At 37.8% G+C, this 19,699-nt stretch overlaps 1 protein-coding gene across 4 annotated transcripts in view; it reads right to left on the bottom strand.

Moving 5' to 3' along the window:
• CDH18 (cadherin 18) overlaps positions 1–19,699 on the bottom strand; it is a 411,562-nt gene that overhangs the window by 144,454 nt on the left and 247,409 nt on the right. For all 4 annotated transcript variants that reach the window (XM_068990438.1, XM_068990439.1, XM_068990440.1 and 1 more), the window contains one exon: positions 10,377–10,544. In XM_068990438.1, the coding sequence (XP_068846539.1) occupies positions 10,377–10,544 (168 nt within the window). The remainder of the gene's footprint in view (positions 1–10,376; positions 10,545–19,699) is intronic.

Raw genomic sequence — 19,699 nt, 5'->3', positions numbered from 1 at the left:
TCCACCTCATTAGAACTGATTCAAATGTATTATTTTCAATAGCTGAGTAATACACCATGCGAAGAGTTGACTCATTGGAAAAGACTCTGATGCTGGGAGGGATTGGGAGCAGGAGGAGAAGGGGATGACAGAGGATGAGATGGCTGGATGGCATCACTGGATGGACATGAGTCTGAGTGAACTCTGGGAGTTGGTGATGGACAGGGAGGCCTGGCGTGCTGCGATTCATGGGGTCACAAAGAACTGGGACACGACTGAACAACTGAACTGAACTGAATACCCCATTGTGTATCACAGCTTTCTTATCCATTCGTCTACTGATGGACATCTAGCTTGCTTCCATGTCCTGGCTATTATAAACAGTGCTGGGATGAACATTGGGGTACATGTGTCTCTTTCAATTCTGGTTTTCTCGGTGTGTATGCCCAGCAGTGGGATTGCTGAGTCATAAGGCAGTTCTATTTCCAGTTTTTTAAGGAATCTCCACACTGTTCTCCATAGTGGCTCTACTAGTTTGCATTCCCACCACAGTGTAAGAGGGTTCCCTTTTCCCCACACCCTCTCCAGCAGTTATTGCTTGTAGACTTTTGGATTGCAGCCATTCTGACTAGAGTGAAATGGTACCTCATTGTGATTTTGATTTGCATTTCTCTGATAATGAGTGATGTTGAGCATCTTTTCATATGTTTGTCAGCCATCTGTATATCTTCTTTGGAGAAATTTCTATTTAGTTCTTTGGTCCATTTTTTTTTGATTGGGCCATTTATTTTTCTGGAATTGAGCTGCAGGAGTTGCTTGTGTATTTTTGAAATTAGTTGTTTGTCAGTTGCTTCATTTGCTATTATTTTCTCCCATTCTGAAGGCTGTCTTTTCACCTTGCTTATAGTTTCCTTTGTTGTGCAGAAGCTTTTAATTTTAATTAAAAGTCCCATTTGTTTATTTTTGCTTTTATTTCCAATATTCTGGGAGGTGGGTCATAGAGGATCCTGCTGTGATTTATGTCAGAGAGTGTTTTGCCTATGTTCTCCTCTAGGAGTTTTATAGTTTCTGGTCTTACATTTAGATCTTTAATCCATTTTGAGTTAATTTTTGTGTATGGTGTTAGAAAGTGTTCTAGTTTCATTCTTTTACAAGTGGTTGACCAGTTTTCCCAGCACCACTTGTTAAAGATATTGTCTTTTCTCCTTTGTCTATTCTTGCCTCCTTTGTCAAAGATAAGGTGTCCATAGATGCATGGATTTATCTCTGGGCTTTCTATTTTGTTCCATTGATCTATATTTCTGTCTTTGTGCCAGTACCATACTGTCTCGATTACTGTGGCTTTGTAGTAGAGCCTGAAGTCAGGCAGGTTGATTCCTCCAGTTCCATTCTTCTTTCTCAAGATTGCTTTGGGTATTCAAGGTTTTTTGTATTTCCATACAAATTGTGAAATTATTGTTCTAGCTCTGTGAAAAGTACCGTTGGTAGCTTGACAAGGATTGCATTGAATCTATAGTTTGCTTTGGGTAGTATACTCATTTTCACTATATTGATTCTTCCAATCCATGAACATGGTATATTTTTCCATCTATTAGTGTCCTCTTTGATTTCTTTTAACAGTGTTTTATAGTTTTCTATATATAGATCTTTAGTTTCTTTAGGTAGATATATTCCTAAGTATTTTATTCTTTTTGTTGCAATGGTGAATGGATAACTTTTTAAAATGCAGTAACATTGCTTCTCCAACAAAGATTCGTCTAGTTAAAGCTTTGGTTTTTCCAGTATTCATGTATGTATGTGAGAGTTGGACTATAAAGAAAGCTGAGTAGTGGAGAATTGATGCTTTTGAAGTGTGGTGTTGGAGAAGACCCTGCATATCCCTTGGAGTGCAAGGAGATTCAACCAATTCATCCTAATGGAAATCCGTCCTGAATATCCATTGGAAGGTCTGATCCTGAAGCTGAAATCCAATCCTTTGGCCACCTGATGTGAAGAACTGACCTATTTGAAAAGACTCAGATGCTGGGAAAGACTGAAGGCGGGAGGAGAAGGAAATAAATGACAGAAGATGAGATGGTTAGATGGCATCATCGACTCTATGGACATGAATTTGAGTAAACTCTGGGAGTTGGTGATGGACGGGGGGCCTACTGTAGAGTCAGACTGGACTGAGTGACTGAATTGACTGAACTTATTGAATAAACCTGAACTAATTTATGTATGTAGAAAACAAACCATGAAGTTGGTTCACCTTCTTTTAAATCAAGTAGATGTTGACATTTAAGGAAACTCTCACGAAGTTTCAAAGTACATGTCTTAACCATAATAAACTAGGTATCTTTTCTAAAGTATATGAGAAAAAATTCCACTTGCTAGTAATTAAAACATACAGTTCACATTCTGATGGATTGAGGAGAAGCTTGGTTGCTTGTTTCACAACTATTTCAAATAAAACATTAATGTTGAATTTATTATGTATCATTTATATTTGTTTTCATAAAAACTAAACTAATAAAAACAATAATCTTCACTGAAATATTTTGCTATTGACAAATGTCATTTCAATATTAATGTATTCATCAGTGATATTTCCTTTTTCACTAACATTAGAATTTATCCATATCAGTTACAACTTTATAATTCAAATTATGGGAAATACTGCCATCTGTTGAAATTTTAGCAATTGATCCTCCCAACATTACATTTCACTATATCATCTGAACTCACAAGTGGATCACTTAATAATTTTGCAATCATTTCAAGTTCTTACGGGAGTTTTGTTAAATAATCAAATTTTTACTCTTTTATTGTGATTATTTGACATGTATTATTCTTCTTTCCCTAGATTGGTTACTTACTATACACGTTCAATTCAGTTCAGTCACTCAATCGGGTCCAACTCTTTGCAACCCCATGAACCACAGCAGGCCAGGCCTCCCTGTCCATCACCAACTCCCGGAGTTCACCCAAACTCATGTCCATTTTGGAGGGGATGCCATCCAAACATCTCATCCCCTGGCATCCCCTTCTCCTCCTGCCCTCAATCTTTCCCAGCATCAGGGTCTTTTCAAATGAGTCAGCTCTTCACATCAGATGGCCAAAGTATTGGAGTTTCAGCTCAACATTAATCCCTCCAATGAACACCTAGGACTAATTCCTTTAGCAGGGACTGGTTGGATCTCCTTGCAGTCCTTTCAAGAGTCTTCTCCAACAACACAGTTCAAAAGCATCAATTCTTCTGCACTCAGCTTTCTTTATAGTCCAACTCTCACATCCATATATGACTATTGGAAAAACCATAGCCTTGACTAGATGGACCTTTGTTGACAAAGTAATGACTCTGTTTTTTAAAATGCTGTCTAGGTTGGCCATAACTTTCCTTCCATGGAGTAAGTGTCTTAATTTCATGGCTACGATCACCATCTGCAGTGATTTTCGAGCCCCCAAAATAAAGTCAGCCACTATTTCCACTGTTTTCCCATCTATATACCATGAAGTGATGGGACAGGATGCCATGATCTTAGTTTTCTGAATTTTGAGCATTAAGCCAACTTTTTCACTCTCCTCTTTCACTTTCATCAAGAGGCTCTTTAATTTGTCTTCACTTTCTGCCATGAGGGTGGTGTCATCTTCATATCTGAGGTTACTGATATTTCTCCCGGAAATCTTGCTTCCAGCTTGTGCTTCAGAGCAGTGACTGTGCAGCGCAAGAGTGGTCAAGAGGAGATATCCCATGTCTAAGGTAAGGAGCAGCAGCTGCACTTTGCTGAAGCAGCCGTGAAGAGATACCCCACGTCCAAGGTAAGGGAAACCCAAGTAAAATGGTAGGAATTAAGAGAGGGCATCAGAGAGCAGACAGACTGAAACCACAATCACAGAAAAGTAACCAATCTGATCACATGGACCACAGCCTTGTCTAAAACAATGAAACTAAGCCATACCATGTGGGGCCATCCAAGATGGATGGGTGATGGCAGAGAGGTCTGACAGAATGTGGTCCACTTGGAGAAGGGAATGGCAAGCCAGTTAAGTATTCTTGCCTTGAGAACCCCATGAACAGTATGAAAAGGCAAAATGACAGGACACTGAAAGATGAACTCCCCAGGTCAGTAGGTGCCCAATATGCTACTGGAGATCAGTGAAGAAATAACTCCAGAAAGAATGAAGGCATGGAGCCAAAGCAAAAACTCTACAAGGGCAACTCTCAAAATACAGCTCCCTTTAGGGTTCAAGTTTACTTTAGAAACTTTCATGTTCATAATTGATATTTATATGCATATTCTTTATACAGAATAATAGACTTCAGTGATTTTTACCTGCCTAAAAATATTTTTTTTTATTTTTTATTTATTTTATTTTGTGAATAAATTTTAAAATGACTAGAATACAGTTAAAACCAGAGAAGGAAATAGCAAAAATCTTAAAAAGTAGAATAAATCCCTTTCAATAGAAGGGATAATATTGAGGAATTTATACCTTGAGATATTTTTTTCTGCAGAAGAACTAGGAAACTTGTGTCCTTGGAGTAGATTCAAGCCACAGATATATTGATTTGTTCTCTTACACTGCAAGTCTTGCAAGTAGCTCCCATTCCTAATACTTGCCTGCCCACATACAGGCATTACTAGAATTGAGCAGTGGCTGTCCTCTTAGCTGTATATGTACCTTCCAGTCTCTGTTCTCCCCTATAACCTCCCTGACACTCACAGGCAGCCTGCTTTCACCTGGACCTTTGTTTGTCTTGTATTCCAGGCCACTGCGTTTGTATCTCCCTAGTGCAGAGTCTTTGTAAAGCAAATTATTAGTCTAGTCCCCTCTCTTACTCTCAAATGCTTACTCAAAACCTATGCAGCTTAAATTAAGGTGAAGTAGATAGACCTAGAGTCTGTCACACAGAGTGAAGTAAGCCAGAAAAAGAAAAACAAATATATTAACACACACATGTGGAATCTAGAAAAATGGTACACATGAACCTATTTGAAGGGCAAGAATAGATAAGCAGATGTAGAGATAGGACATATGGACATGGGATGTGGGGGTGAATTGGGAGAGTAGGATTGATATATATACACTACCACATGTAAAATAAATAGCTAGTGGGAACCTGATGTATAGCACAGAGAGCTCAGCTCAGTGCTCTGTGATATACTAGTGAGGTGGGATGGGGTGGAGGATGGCAGGAAGTCTCAAATGGGAGGGCACAGCAGAAGCCAACAGAACATTGTAAAGTGATTATACTCTAATTTAGAAAAGATACAGTGGTAGCTTTAAATTGAGATATAAGACGTAAGAAACTGAGGCCATGGTAAATTAACAGAAGAAAGAAAAATGCAATGTTAAAAATGTCTGCCAGATATTGTCTTGCTGTAACATGGCTTTCACAGCTAAAGAGAAAAAAAGAAAAATAAATGTCAGAAAAAATTTAAAACAAACAAACAAGAACACCTTAAGAGAAACAATTAGATTACTGGGTCTATTTAATCACTGGATAAGATCTTTATAAGATTTGAACTGTGTTTATATTTGTGTATTTCATGGTGCTTTATGTATGCAAGTCTTCATAATATACATCATTGTTTTTTCTTCAAACAATTTGCAAAGTTTCCCAAGATATAATTTGTCTTTTTTTTTTTTTCATTTGATGAGTTATAATGCTTTTGGGAAAATTAAAGAATATTGCATGCTACTCTTATTGTGGTGACACCAAATCATTCTGAGAGCAGCAATGTGTTTAAAGCGGTATGGGTGCAAAATAAAATATCTTTTAAACAAATCAGAGTGTGAAGTTCTGGGTGTGTACTGCCTTTGTTTCAACACACTAAGAGCATATCATCATGTGGCAGAATTGACAGTTGTCAGTCATTCTGGGGAGACTGAAGATACGTCAATCCCATTAGTGATTAATGTAATGAGTTCACTCAAAGAGTATTCATTTATTCTTTGCCAAGTTAAACAATTGTTTCACTATGAACTGATGCTTCAGCAACAATCATAGATCAAAATAAAGTTAGGGATACATTTTTCTTTATTCATCACCATTTTCTGATTTTTTGGTGATTTCTAAAATAAGTTTTAATGGGCTTGTCTGGTTAAAATCAGTTTATCGAGCCCCCTGAATAAGTTTTTCACTCTATTATAATAAGGGTTATAATATTAATATACATCTTAAAAATAGCAGTGGTAGAATCTACTTAAATAACATAGGTTGAAAATGAGGTTGGTATTGTAATTATAATAAAGTTTATATTCCACCTAATTCAGCACTATCACTCATTACCTCTTTAAAAACAAACAAACAAACAAACAAACTTTGAACTTTAGTCTCTGGTGGGTCACTAGTAAAGATGCTGCCTGCAATACAGGAGACCTGGGAGATGCAAATTCGATCCCTGGATCAGGAAGATTCTCTGGAGAAGGAAATGAAACCCACTCCAGTAATTTTGCCTTGTAAATCCCATGGGCAGAGGAAGGAGGTACGCTACAGTCCATGAGGTCGTAAAAGAGTCGGACATGACTTAGTGACTAAATCAACTAATCAACTCCTTATTCTATAAAAGGGTTTTGTTGTTGTTTAGTCCAACACTTTGCCACCCTGTTGACTGCAGCACACCTGGCTCCCCTGTCCTTCACTATCTCTGAGAGTCTGATCAACTCATGTCCATTGAATTGATGATGCTATCCAACAATCTCATCCTCATCCTTCTCCTCCAGCCTTCAATCTTTCCCAGCATCAGAGTCTTTACCAATGAGTTGCCTCTTCACATATAATTGGCCAAAGTTTCAGAGTTTCAGCACCAGTCTTTATAATGAATATTCAAGGTTAATTTCCTTTAGGATTGACCTATTTGAGCTCCTTGCAGTCCGAGGGATTCTCAAGAGGCTTCTCCAGCACCACAGTTCAAAAGCATCAATTCTTTGGCACTCAGGCTTCTTTATGGTCCCACTTTCACATCTGTACATGACTACTGGAAAACCATACCTTTGACAATATGGACCTTTGTCCGTAAAGTGATGTCTCTGCTTTTTAATATGCTGTCTAAGTTTGTCATAGCTTTTCTTCCAAGGAGCAAGCATCTTTTAATTTCACAGCTGCAGTCACCATCCGATTACACTTGTCTCATAATGAAATATGTGTATATGCATATTGTGTGGAATAAGGGGTTAAATGAATACAAAAATACACTGCAATTTTGTAAAATGACTTGGAATTATATTTCACAATTTAATAATATGGACTTATCTATCACTTATAATTTTCTTTTGAACATGTTTTCTTCATAGAGCAAAAGCCACTTGAAAGAACCAAGTCACATAATCTTGTCCTTAGAATTGAAATTTTAAAGTAGCTTTGCCTAACCATGAATTCAACTTGCCTATCTTTATTCATGGTCTTTTAACAATAGTAGTTTGACAGAGTATTTAAATTCAACTCATTTATTTATTCATTTCATAACCATTTATCCAGGGCTGGGCACAAATCTAAACACTTAATGTTACAAAGACAAATCAAGCATCATTCTTACTTAGAGGGACCCACAGTGTAGGGGAGATGTGCACCTATGGAGATAAATATAGCATAAAAGTACATGGGAAAGGCCATGTTACAGAAACCAAGGGTTAATTAACTGTCTGCTAATTCTGTGATGGAGTTCAGAGAAACTTTTAAGAGGCCTTTTAAACAAAGGAATGTGGTAGTCCTGGTGGCTCAGATGGCAAAGTATCTCCCTTCAATACAGGAGACTCAGGTTTAATCTCTGATTTAGGAAGATCCCCTGGAGAAAATGACAAATCAATCCAGTATTCTTTCCTGGAAAGTTCCATGGACAGAGGAGCCTGTAGGGTTATAGTTCATGGGGTCACAAAGAGTCAGACACAATTGAGTGTCTATCACAAACAAAGGAATGTGAGTGAAAAATTCTAGACTGATATAAGAATATGCATATTCTTGCTGTGTTTTTGGAACAGGCAGTATTCCATTGAGTACTGAGAACAATACTGAGAGATAAGGCTGGGTAAGCCTTTCACACTGACTCGTGGAGAGCAGTCGTTGACTTGCCACCCTGTCTACTTTGTTACAGAGTTTATTTTCTTCCTCACCCCAGATTTATTGAAGTTGAATTGTATTCCTTGGACTATAAACACAAATAGACAAAATTCTTTACCTCTGAAATTTCTTTTGTCCTTAAAACTCATCATTATTTGTAGGCTTTTGGATTACAGCCATTCTGACTGGTGTGAAATGATACCTCATTGTGGTTTTGATTTGCATTTCTCTGATAATGAGTGATGTTGAGCATCTTTTCATGTGTTTGTTAGCCATCTGTATGTCCATTACTTGTTTTATTTCAAATATGCCTCTGCAAATTTTTCTAAAAATCACTGCTGCAGCTACTTGTCTCTAACTTTTTGATGATATTTGCTAGGTTGTTTTTTCAAAGACGAACCTAGCAGATCCTTTTAAAAAAATAATTGGAGTAGAGTTGCTTTAAAATATTATGCTATTTTTGCTTTACAGTAAAGTGAATCATCCATACACATACTTATATCTCTCTATTTTGTACTTCCTTTCTATTTAGGTCACCACAAAGCATTGAGTAGAGTTCCTTGTGCTATACAATAGGTTCTCATCAGGTATCTATTTTATACACCATATCAATAGTGCAAATACATCAATTCCAATCTCCCAACTCACCTTCCCCCTCTTTTCCCTTTGGTGACCATATGTTTTTTCTCTACATCTGGGTCTCCATATCTGTTTTGCAAACAGGTTAATCTGTACTGTTTTACCAGATTCCATACATTTGCAGAGACATTACTTTGCCAACAAAGGTTCATCTCGTCAAGGCTATGGTTATTCCAGTGGTCATGTATGGATGTGAGAGTTGGACTGTGAATATACGTCCAACTGAGCTGAGCACAGAAGAATTGATGCTTTTGAACTGTGGTGTTGGAGAAGACTCTTGAGAGTCCCTTGGACTGCAAGGAGATCCAACTAGTCCACTCTAAAGGAGATCAGTCTTGGGTGTTCTTTGGAAGGACTGATGCTAAAGCCGAAACTCCAATACTTTGGCCACCTGATGCGAAGAGTTGACTCATTGAAAAAGCCCCTGATGCTGGGAGGAATTGGGGGCAGCAAGAGAAGGGGACGACAGAGGAAAAGATGGCTGGATGGCACCACCATCTCAATGGATATGAGTTTGAGTGAACTCCGGGAGTTGGTGATGGACAAGGAGGCCTGGGGTGCTGCGATTCATGGGGTCACACAGAGTTGGACACAACTGAGCGACTGAACTGAACTTAACTGATGATATTTATTTTTCTCTTTATGACTTACTTCATTCTGTCTTTTATACTTTTTAAACATCATGTGCAAGAAGGACATCTCCCCTCAGGATTTTTAAATGATTAATGGTTATACTATAAAATGCTACCCACAGCTTCTGCCATATTAGAAATACTCAAATATGTTTCCTTCCCTTTCTGAAGGTGTCATAAACAGTATTTCATTCTGAACTCACAAAACTGATACTCTCTCCTTGAATCGCCTGGTGGGCTCTCCACTCACAAGGTTTATATTCTACTCTGAGATTGCAGTTTATTTTATTTGCAATACCTTGCCATTGGATGGTATGCTTCTGTGTGTATGTGAAGAGCATTCATTCCTAATATGAAGAATTTAAAAAAAAAAATCACCCCACAAACAGTACATATTCAATAGTTTTCCAAGAGTAGAATGTCCATATCAAAATGTTTATTCTGAATACCTCCAGGAATTCATTAGTAATACATAAATACTTCAGCAAATACAAAGTATCATTTCTTAGTACTACTATCTTATTTTTAGTATTCAACCCTGATGTCAATTGAAATGGATATCTTTATCCAGTATCATCCAGATAGTGACGATATCTTTATCTAGTGATGATATCTTTATCCAGTGATGATATCTTTATATCCAGATATCTTTATCCACTATCATCCAGATAGTGACATCTATCTACCAAGTTCAGGAGACAACAGATGGAGTGATTTCTTTAGTCTTGTGTATAAAAAAAAGACTGTACAAACACAACCTTTCCATTTAAGAGAATAGTCACATGACATTATACATCCAAGTACAGTTGACCCTTGAAAAATGTGAGAGTTAGGAGCATCCAACCTCTACACTGTCCATACATATAACTTATAGTCAGCTTTCTGTATCCAGGTTCCTCATTATCTGCAGATACACCCAACCACTGATCTAGTCATGTAGTCCTATAGCACTTATTACTGAGAAAAATAAATAAGTGGACTCTTGCATCTCAAGTCCATATTGTTCAAGGCTTAGCTGTTTTTCAGTTTGTTTTACATAAATGAATAATGATAAGTGCAGATCAAAAGAAACATGTACTTACTCTGAGGAAACCTTGGGGGGTTGTCATTGACATCTGTCAGGGTGATGTTGACTGTGGTGGATCCTGAAAGCCCTCCAACTTGCCCAGCCATGTCTTTGGCTTGAATGACCACTGAGTAATGTTCTCTGGCTTCTCTGTCCATATTATGTAAGGCAGTTCTAATAACTCCTGTAATACATGTTTTAAACAGAATAGCATGGATTATACATTAAATGAAAAGCAATATAGCTATATATATCTCTTTATTTTCATTTTAAGAAAAGTAGATCTTTTAATGTTTTTATTGGAATATAATTGCTCAACAGTGTTGTGTTAGTTCATGCTGTTCAACATCATGAATCTGCCGTATGTATACATTTATCCCCTCCCTCGTGAGCTTCCCTTCCCTGTCCCCAATTCCACCCATTTGGTTCATCACAGAGTACCGAGATGAGCTCTCTGAGTTATACAGCAGCTTCCCACTAGCTAGCTATTTTACATATGGTAGCATATATATGTTAATGTAAGTCTCTCAATAATCCTCCCTCTCAGTTCCCACAAGTCCATTCTCTATGTCTGCACCTCTATTCCTGCTCTACAAATAGGTTCATCTGTACCATTTAAGAAAAGTAGTTTTAACTGAAATGCTTTTGAGAGAAAGTCAGGGTTTTGAGATAAACATTACCTGCCCATGTTATTAAAACTGTCTCATGCAAATATTTGTTTGCAACCATAGGTCCAAAGGGAATCTATAGATACTAAGGGACAAATGAAGATATCCCATTGCTTGGCGTGCCCTGGGGTGACAGGCCCATCAGAGGTAGACCTGTGGTCCTTGCTCTTTCCTTCCGCTGGTGAATTGAATATTTCATGATTTGTGCTCATCCTAAGTGTCAGCTCAGATGATTTGAGCAGAGGTTAATTTTTCTCCTTACACAACAACTTACATAGTTTTCTGAAAGGGTTGTCAAATTTTGATGATGAAAACATTGGCAGAGTGTAGACACTTGAAAAAGATTATAGGCAGGCAGTACTTTAATATTTATCAAGACTAAGAAACTGACTACTTTTTGTCAGGAAATAACAACTATAATAAAAACTAGATCGAAGTACATGAGCAAAATAAAGAAAGTGATGAGATTGTTTGAAAAATTATATGTAAAGTCACATTAATTGTCTTGCAGTGACATGTAATACGTTTTGTCTTGCAGTGACATTCAATAGATACAAATTATATATGTCATATGTAATTATGCGTAGGTAAACACACCACACAGATACACACACATAAACACACACACACACACACACAGCTCTGTCAATAGAGCCTTACATTTAAAATTGAAACAAATTTTCCAGCAGGTCACATTTATATTAGAACTACCAAATATGTCTTCAGTTCAGTCACTCAGTCAAGTCAGACTCTTTGCAACTGCATGGTCTGTAGCATGCCAGGCCTCCCTGTCCATCACTACTCCTGTAATTTACTCAAAGTCATGCCCATTGAGTTGTAGACAGCATCCAACCTTCTCATCCTCTGCCATTCCCTTCTCCTCCTACCTTCCATATTTCCCAGCATCAGGGTCTTTCCAGTGAGTCAGTCATTTGCATCAGGTGGCCAAAGGATTGGAGTTTCAGCTTCAGGATCAGTCCTAATGAATATTCAGGACGGATTTCCTTTAGGATGGACGGCTTGGATCTCCTTGCAGTCTCAAGTCTTCTTCAACATCACAGTTCAAAAGCATCAATTATTCGGCGCTCAGCTTTCTTTATAGTCCACCTTTCACATCCATACACGACTACTGGAAAAACCATAGCTTTGGCTAGATGGAACTGTTGGCGAAGTAATGTCTCTGCTTTTTTAAATGCTGTCTAGTTTGGTCATAACTTTTCTTCCAAGGACTAAGTATCTTTGACTTTAATGGCTGCAGTCACCATCTGCAGTGATTTTGTAGCCCCAAAAATAAAGCCAGTCACTGTTTCCACTGTTCCCCCCTGTATTTCCCATGAAACGATGGGACCAGATGCCATGATCTTAGTTTTCTGAAAGTTGAGCTTTAAGCCAACTTTTTCACTCTCCACTTTCACTTTCATCAAGAGACTTTTTAGTTCCTCTTCACTTGCTGCCATAAGGGTGGTGTCATCTGCCTATCTGAGGTTATTGATATTTCTCCTGTCAATCATGATTCCAGCTTGTGCTTCTTCCAGCCCGGCGTTTCTCTTGATGCACTCTGCATATAAGTTAAATAAGCAGGGTGACAATATACAGTCTTGACGTACTCCTTTTCCTATTTGGAACCAGTCTGTTGTTCTATGTCCAGTTCTAACTGTTGCTTCCTGACCTGCATACAGATTTCTCAAGAGGCAGGTCAGGTGGTCTAGTATTCCCACCTCTTGAAGAATTTTCCACAGTTTGTTGTAATCCTCACCATCAAAGGCTTTGGCATAGTCAATAAAGCATAAATACATATTTTTTCTGGCACTCTCTTGCTTTTTCGATGATCCAATGAAGAGGTGGCAAGAATATACAGAATAACTATACAAAAAAGATCTTCACAATCCAGATAAGCACAATGGTGTGATCACTCACCTAGAGCCAGACATCCTGGAATGTGAAGTCAAGTGGGCATTTGGAAGCCATCACTATGAGCAAAACTAGTGGAGGTGAGAGAATTCAGTTGAGCTATTTCAAATCCTAAAAGATGATGCTGTGAAAGTGCTGCACTCAATATGCCAGCAAATTTGGAAAATGCAGCAGTGGTCACAGGACTGGAAAAGGTCAGTTTTCATTTCAATCCCAAAGAAAGGCAATACCTAAGAATGCTCAAACTGTTGCACAATTGCACTCATCTCACACACTAGTAAAGTAATGCTCAAAATTCTCCAACCCAGGCTTCAACAATACATGAAACATGAACTTCCAGATGTTCAAGCTGGTTTTAGAAAAGGCAGAGGAGCCAGAGATAAAATCGCCAACATCCACTGGATCATTGAAAAAGCAAGAGAGTTCCAGAATATAGGACACTTAACCACTATGTTATTTACTTATTTTTTTCTTTACTGACTTGATTGCACATGTAATTGGTTTGAGTGAGAGCCACAGGCCCCAGGAAAATAGAATTCCAGCTTTTAATACTTGTGGACATATAGTGGAGGAAGTTTAGGAGAACCTTCCTGAAGCTAAATAAGAATGAAAATTATTCATATCGAAATGAATTATAATAATATGATAATAAATGATTCATCTAATCCATGGATATGAAAAAGCCTCAAGCATTCTTATTAAAAAGAACAATGTTTTTTTCCCATAAATAATTATATAAGAAAAAAGTTAATTGATGCAGAGGGGAACAAGTTAAGAGTTTATGAAAACATTTAATGAAAGAAATTTATACTTTCTAAAATTAAATAAAAGATGCCATTCTGAAAAAAGAAGGGACTTACCTCTGATATGTAGAAATATGAGATTACTATCCAGGATATTTTACAAAGAAATCATTACAGTAATATTTGTAGAATATACAAATATGAAAATAAAATCTTTTTTTAAACATTTATTTTTTAATTGAAGGATAATTGCTGTCAAACATAAACATGAATCAGCCATAGGTGTATACACGTCACCTCCCTCTTGAACCTTCCCTCCCATCTATCTCCAAAGTGAATGACAGATATTTTATGCAATCTGAATGTCATTCATTTGAAAGCATCAGAGAAGAAGAATTAACACAAACCCTGTTTTATAGCACAGATTTAATAATTTCATTATCTCCTTTCTTTTATAATAGCGCCACTATGACATGAAATGGGAAGAAATTTGTCAAAGAAATTTGCTTACGGAAAGAAAAGAGCATATCTAGAATTGACACATATTTCTCAGAAATGATTATCTAAGGAATCATTTAAACACCCAATTCTCCTGAGAATGGCTCATTTGCATATACTAAGCTATGACCTTGCCTGACGGCACACAGGTTATAGGGCAAATTGCCATAGCCACATGATCCCCTTATATAATAATATGATTCCAACATATAGCCCAGATGTTCCTGAGTGGGGTAGTCTAGAATATAGCTGGTGTACAGTTACTTTAGTTTTTTCCTTTTCAGTAGCACTTTATTATTTTACAGTAGTTTTAGGTCCACAGTAAAATTAAGAAAATAGAGTTATCATGTACCCTTTTTCTCCAGACTGTACACCACCTCCCAGACTAGCCACATTCTGTACTAAAATAGTGCATTTGTTACAACTGATAAACCTACATTATTAGCACATCATTATCACCATGGCATCTGGTCCCATAACTTCATGGGAAATAGATGAGGAAACATTGGCTGACTTTATTTATTGGGGCTCCAAAATCACTGCAGATGGTGACTGCAGCCAAGAAATTAAAAGATGCTTACTCCTTGGAAGGAAAGTTATGACCAACCTAGATAGCATATTCAAAAGCAGAGACATTACTTTGACAACAAAAGTCCATCTAGTCAAGGCTATGGTTTTTCCAGTGGTCATGTATGGATGTGAGAGTCGGACTGTGAAGAAACCTGAGTGCAGAAGAATTGATGCTTTTGAACTGTGGTGCTGGAGAAGACTTTTGAGAGTCCCTTGGACTGCAAGGAGATCCAACTAGTCCACTCTAAAGGAGATCAGTCCTGGGTGTTCTTTGGAAGGAATGATGCTTAATCTGAAACTTCAGTACTTTGGCCACCTTATGCGAAGTTTTGACTCACTGGAAAAGACTCTGTTGCTGGGAGGGATTGGGGGCAGGAGGAGAAGGGGATGACAGAGGATGAGATGGCTGGATGGCATCACTGACTCGATGGATGTGAGTTTGAGTGAACTCCGGGAGATGGTGATAGACAGGGAGGCCTGGCGTGCTGTGATTCATGAGGTCACAAAGAGTCAGACATAACTGAGCAACTGAACTGATCACCCAAAGTATATAATTTACATTAGAGATCACTCTTGGTATTGCATATTCTATGGGTTTGGATCCATGTATAATATGTATTCATTACAGCATAACATAGAATACTTTAACTGCCCTAAAAATCCTCTCTTTTCCACCTATTCATCCCTCCCTCCCCTCAGCCTTTGGCAATCACTGATCATTTTACTGTCTCCTTAATTTTGCTTCCTCAAAAATGTCATATAATTAGAACCATATAGTGTGCAACCTTTTCAGATTGGCCTCTTCAATTAGTAATGGGCATTTAAGGATCCTCCATGTCTATCCATGGCTTTACATTTCCTTTGTTTCTAAAACTGTTGAATGTGCTCAGTAATGTCTCACTCTTTACAGCCCCATGAACTGTAGCCCACCAGGCTTTGCTGTCCTTGGGATTTTACAGGAAAGAATACTGGAGTGGGTTGCAATGATCTTTTCTAGCTTTTACCTAAAAACTGTAAAACAGGTTTGTCAATACCTATAAAAAATGTCTGGGATTTGATTGGTATCCCACTGAATGTATTGATAAGGTTAGGCAGAATTAACATCTTGATAATATTGAGTCTTGCCTATCCAAGCATATAACATATATCTCCATTTATTTACTTCTTGTTTCTTTATTGAGACTTTTATAGTTTTCCTCATATAGATTTCATACCTTTCATCGTTAAATTTAACCCCAAGTATCTCTTTTTAAGCGAAGCTAACCTAAATGGCATTGTATTTTTAAATCAAAGTCTACTTCTTTATTGCTGGTAAATAGGAAAGAGGTTGACTTTTATAAATCAACCTTATATCCTGAAACCTTTCTCTCTGAAGACTGTCCTGGACATAGCTCCCGCTCTGGGAAATGTTGGCAGAAAAATTATTACAAGGGCAGAGAAGGGGGTGAGGAGCCTCTGATTACCTGGGTTCAGCTTGGTAGTCAATTGGCATTCATATCCTCTGAATGATCTCCCCTGACATTAACAACTACTATAGGTGATTCCAATGTAAGTAGGTCAAAAGTATGAAAAGTCACAATTAGACAAAATTCTGCCATTGTTTCTTCATTTTTTATCACCATCTTGTCATATCAATAAAATATATGTGGAGATACACACATGAAAACAACCAATGATATTCAATTATAATAAACATTTTTCAAAACTATGAAGCCTAAACTCCTATACAAGACTAGGATAAACTATATTTGTATAGACCAAATAAGAACTGATATTTTTGTTTTTTGTTTGGCTTTTCTATCATGTATCCATGGACCCAGTAATTGTATTTTAACTTATTTTTTTCTTTCAAATAAACATAATAATAAAGACTTATCACCTGGCCTTTTTATTTGGTAAATTTGTAAATAAAACAATGCAGAGTAGCTAAATTAATCACCTTAAATTAGTACAGTGTTTGCATAAGAACAAAGGAAACACTCCACTTTTCAATATACGCTAGGTAACGACTATTAGCATATTCCGAATGTTTGTCTGATATGCTTCACTAGCAATGATTATTTCCAAATTTTTAACAGAAATTGTTGCCTTTTGTTCGCCTGCGATGTTGTGTTGAATCAACAGGAAGTGATTACCTTTGTTTCATTTTGTTTTGTTTCTTATTACTTTCCCGGTAAACGATCACAGGTACCCCACTGCCTGCAAATTACCTTCTGACTACGGCTTCCCAATCACCTTGATATATAGGGGCTTGTAACTGGGAATGACTCTTTGCTGAATACAAGCTCATAACATTGGAACTCATCTGCAGTTATAAACATTACTCACTGAACCTGACTCACTAGATCACCACGTGTTTTTTTCTTTGACTGGTGATATTCATATAGAGCAATAGATCCTCCAAAATGGTTTCTTGTATTTTAGCCACTAAAAAGAATTTAAGATGGAAATATACAAATCTAGTTTATTAGGTAATACCACAGAAGACTGAAAAATAAAATCTCTAAAAGAGTGGAACAAATAAACAGGCATGACATTCAAATTGTTAAAAACATTTTCAAGTACATATGTGCATTTATAAGAAGAGCTGGTAAATTTTCTTCCATATCTTAACTACATATATTCATTTGGGCTCAGTTGCTTGTTTTCTTTCTTAATTTTGTCAATTGTTCATTCATTCGTTTGAACTTTCTTATATAACTATGTAACGCCTATTACAAGATATCAGGGCTTCCCTGGTGGCTCAGACGGTAAAGCGTCTGCCTGCAATGCAAGAAGCCTGGGTTCGATCCAAGGGTTGGGAAGATCCCATGGAGAAGGAAATGGCAACCCACTCCAGTATTCTTGCCTGGAGAATCCCATGGACAGAGAAGCCTGGTGCAGGCTACAGTCCATGGGTTGCAAAGAGTTGGACACGACTGAGCGACTTCACTTTCACTTTCTATTACAAGATATCAGTCTGTGTAAGAGTGTGTTCAGCCATGTCTGACTTTGAGTGACCCAATGGACTTTGACCATGGAATTTTCCAGGCAAGAATACTAGACTATGTTGACACTTCCTACTCCAGGGGATCTTCCTGACCCAAAGATCAAACCCATATCTCCCATATTGACAGGTGGAAATTCTTTCCTACTGTACTTCCTGGGAAGCCTCAAAATCTACCAGAGTCCTACTGTTTTTCTAATGGGGCACAGTTCAGTTCAGTCACTCAGTCGTATCCGACTCTTTGCCATCCCATGAATCACAGCATGCCAGGCCTCCCTGTCCGTCACCAACTCCCGGAGTTCACTCAAACTCACGTCCATCAAGTCAGTGATGCCATCCAGCCATCTCATCCTCTGTCATCCCCTTCTCCTCCTGCCCCCAATCCCTCCCAGAATCAGGGTCTTTTCAAATGAGTTAGCTCTTCGCATCAGGTGGCCAAAGTACTGGAGTTTTAGCTTTAGCATCAGTCCTTCCAAAGAACACCCAGAACTGATCTCCTTTAGAGTGGACTAGTTGGATCTCCTTGCAGTCCAAGGGACTCTCAAGAGTCTTCTCCAACACCACAGTTCAAAAGCATCAATTCTTCAGTGCTCAGGTTTCTTCACAGTCCAACTCTTACATCCATACATGACCACTGGAAAAACCATAGCCTTGACTAGATGGACCTTTGTTGGCAAAGTAATGTCTCTGCTTTTGAATATGCTATCTAGGTTGGTCATAACTTTTCTTCCAAGGAGTAAGTGTCTTTTAATTTCATGGCTGCAGTCACCATCTGCAGTGATTTTGGAGCCCCCAAAAATAAAGTCAGCCACTGTTTCCCCATCTATGTCCCATGAAGTGATGGGACCAGATGCCAAATGGGGTGCAAGGGTACTTAAAAACAAAATTATGTGAAGTTACAATTATAATGCACCTTCAAGGACACCATTCTAGACCTACTGAATGAAAATTTAGGGAAGTGGGCACAACATCAGTATTCGTGACAAACCTCTTCTGTGGTTCCCATGAATGGTCTAATCTGAGATATTCACCTGCAGTTGAGGACATATGATATCTGGCCTCCAAGTGTTCATATTTCATTGGAGTATCTAATCATTTAAAACAATTAGGAAAACATTGAGAGGTTTATAAACATTTAGAAGTTTCATTAACCAGTTCTTATACAATGATAGTTAACATCTTGCAGTAATAATTCATCCTTCCAACGGCCTGATTATGATGATCTAGGTACCTGTGAGACTTTTTTATGTTAGCTAATGAAGTGCTATTTGTTTCAACATTTAGTATATTATATGGTACTTCTATTCAACTACACATTATGAATTTTCCCTACTGATTTTGTAAAGATAATGTGACTTTCATAAATTCCTGTCTACATTGAAATCAAAAACACTGAGACATTAAATCATCACCACAGTTTCAGAAATCTGTTTCCTTCATTCACCATCAATCCAATGTATATCGAATGTGTCTCTGCTATATTTAAAATGTGGGGTACTGGGACATTAAGGATAGAGCTTATGATTTTAGAAGGTCATGATTAGAGTGTTTACTGACAGGGAAATAAATAAGAAATTATGGAAAGTTAAGTGTTAGTCACTCAGTCGTGTCTGACTCTTTCAGACCTCATGGACTATAGCCAGCCAGGCTCCTCTGTCCACGAAATTCTCCAGGCAAGAATACTGGAGTGGGTAGCCATTCCCTTCTAAAGGGGATCTTCCCAGCCCAGGGATTGAACTTAGGTCTCCTGCATTGCAGGCAAATTCTTTACCATCTGAGCCATGAGGGAAGCCCCAGTACTACAGATAGATTTTGTTAAATGAACAGGCAAAATCCAGACTTTAAAGGCTGTAGCTATCCATATGCACGAACATGATAAAGCAGTACTTTATGGGACAACAACAAGTTTGTAGGATATAGAAAGAAGAATGGAGAAGGAACCCTTGGAAAGGGGATCTGTCAT

Source organism: Capricornis sumatraensis, chromosome 18, assembly GCF_032405125.1.
Source record: "Capricornis sumatraensis isolate serow.1 chromosome 18, serow.2, whole genome shotgun sequence".
Classification (NCBI taxonomy): domain Eukaryota; kingdom Metazoa; phylum Chordata; class Mammalia; order Artiodactyla; family Bovidae; genus Capricornis; species Capricornis sumatraensis.
Note: the sequence above shows the minus strand (reverse complement) of the source record. Positions and strands in the feature narration are given on the sequence as shown.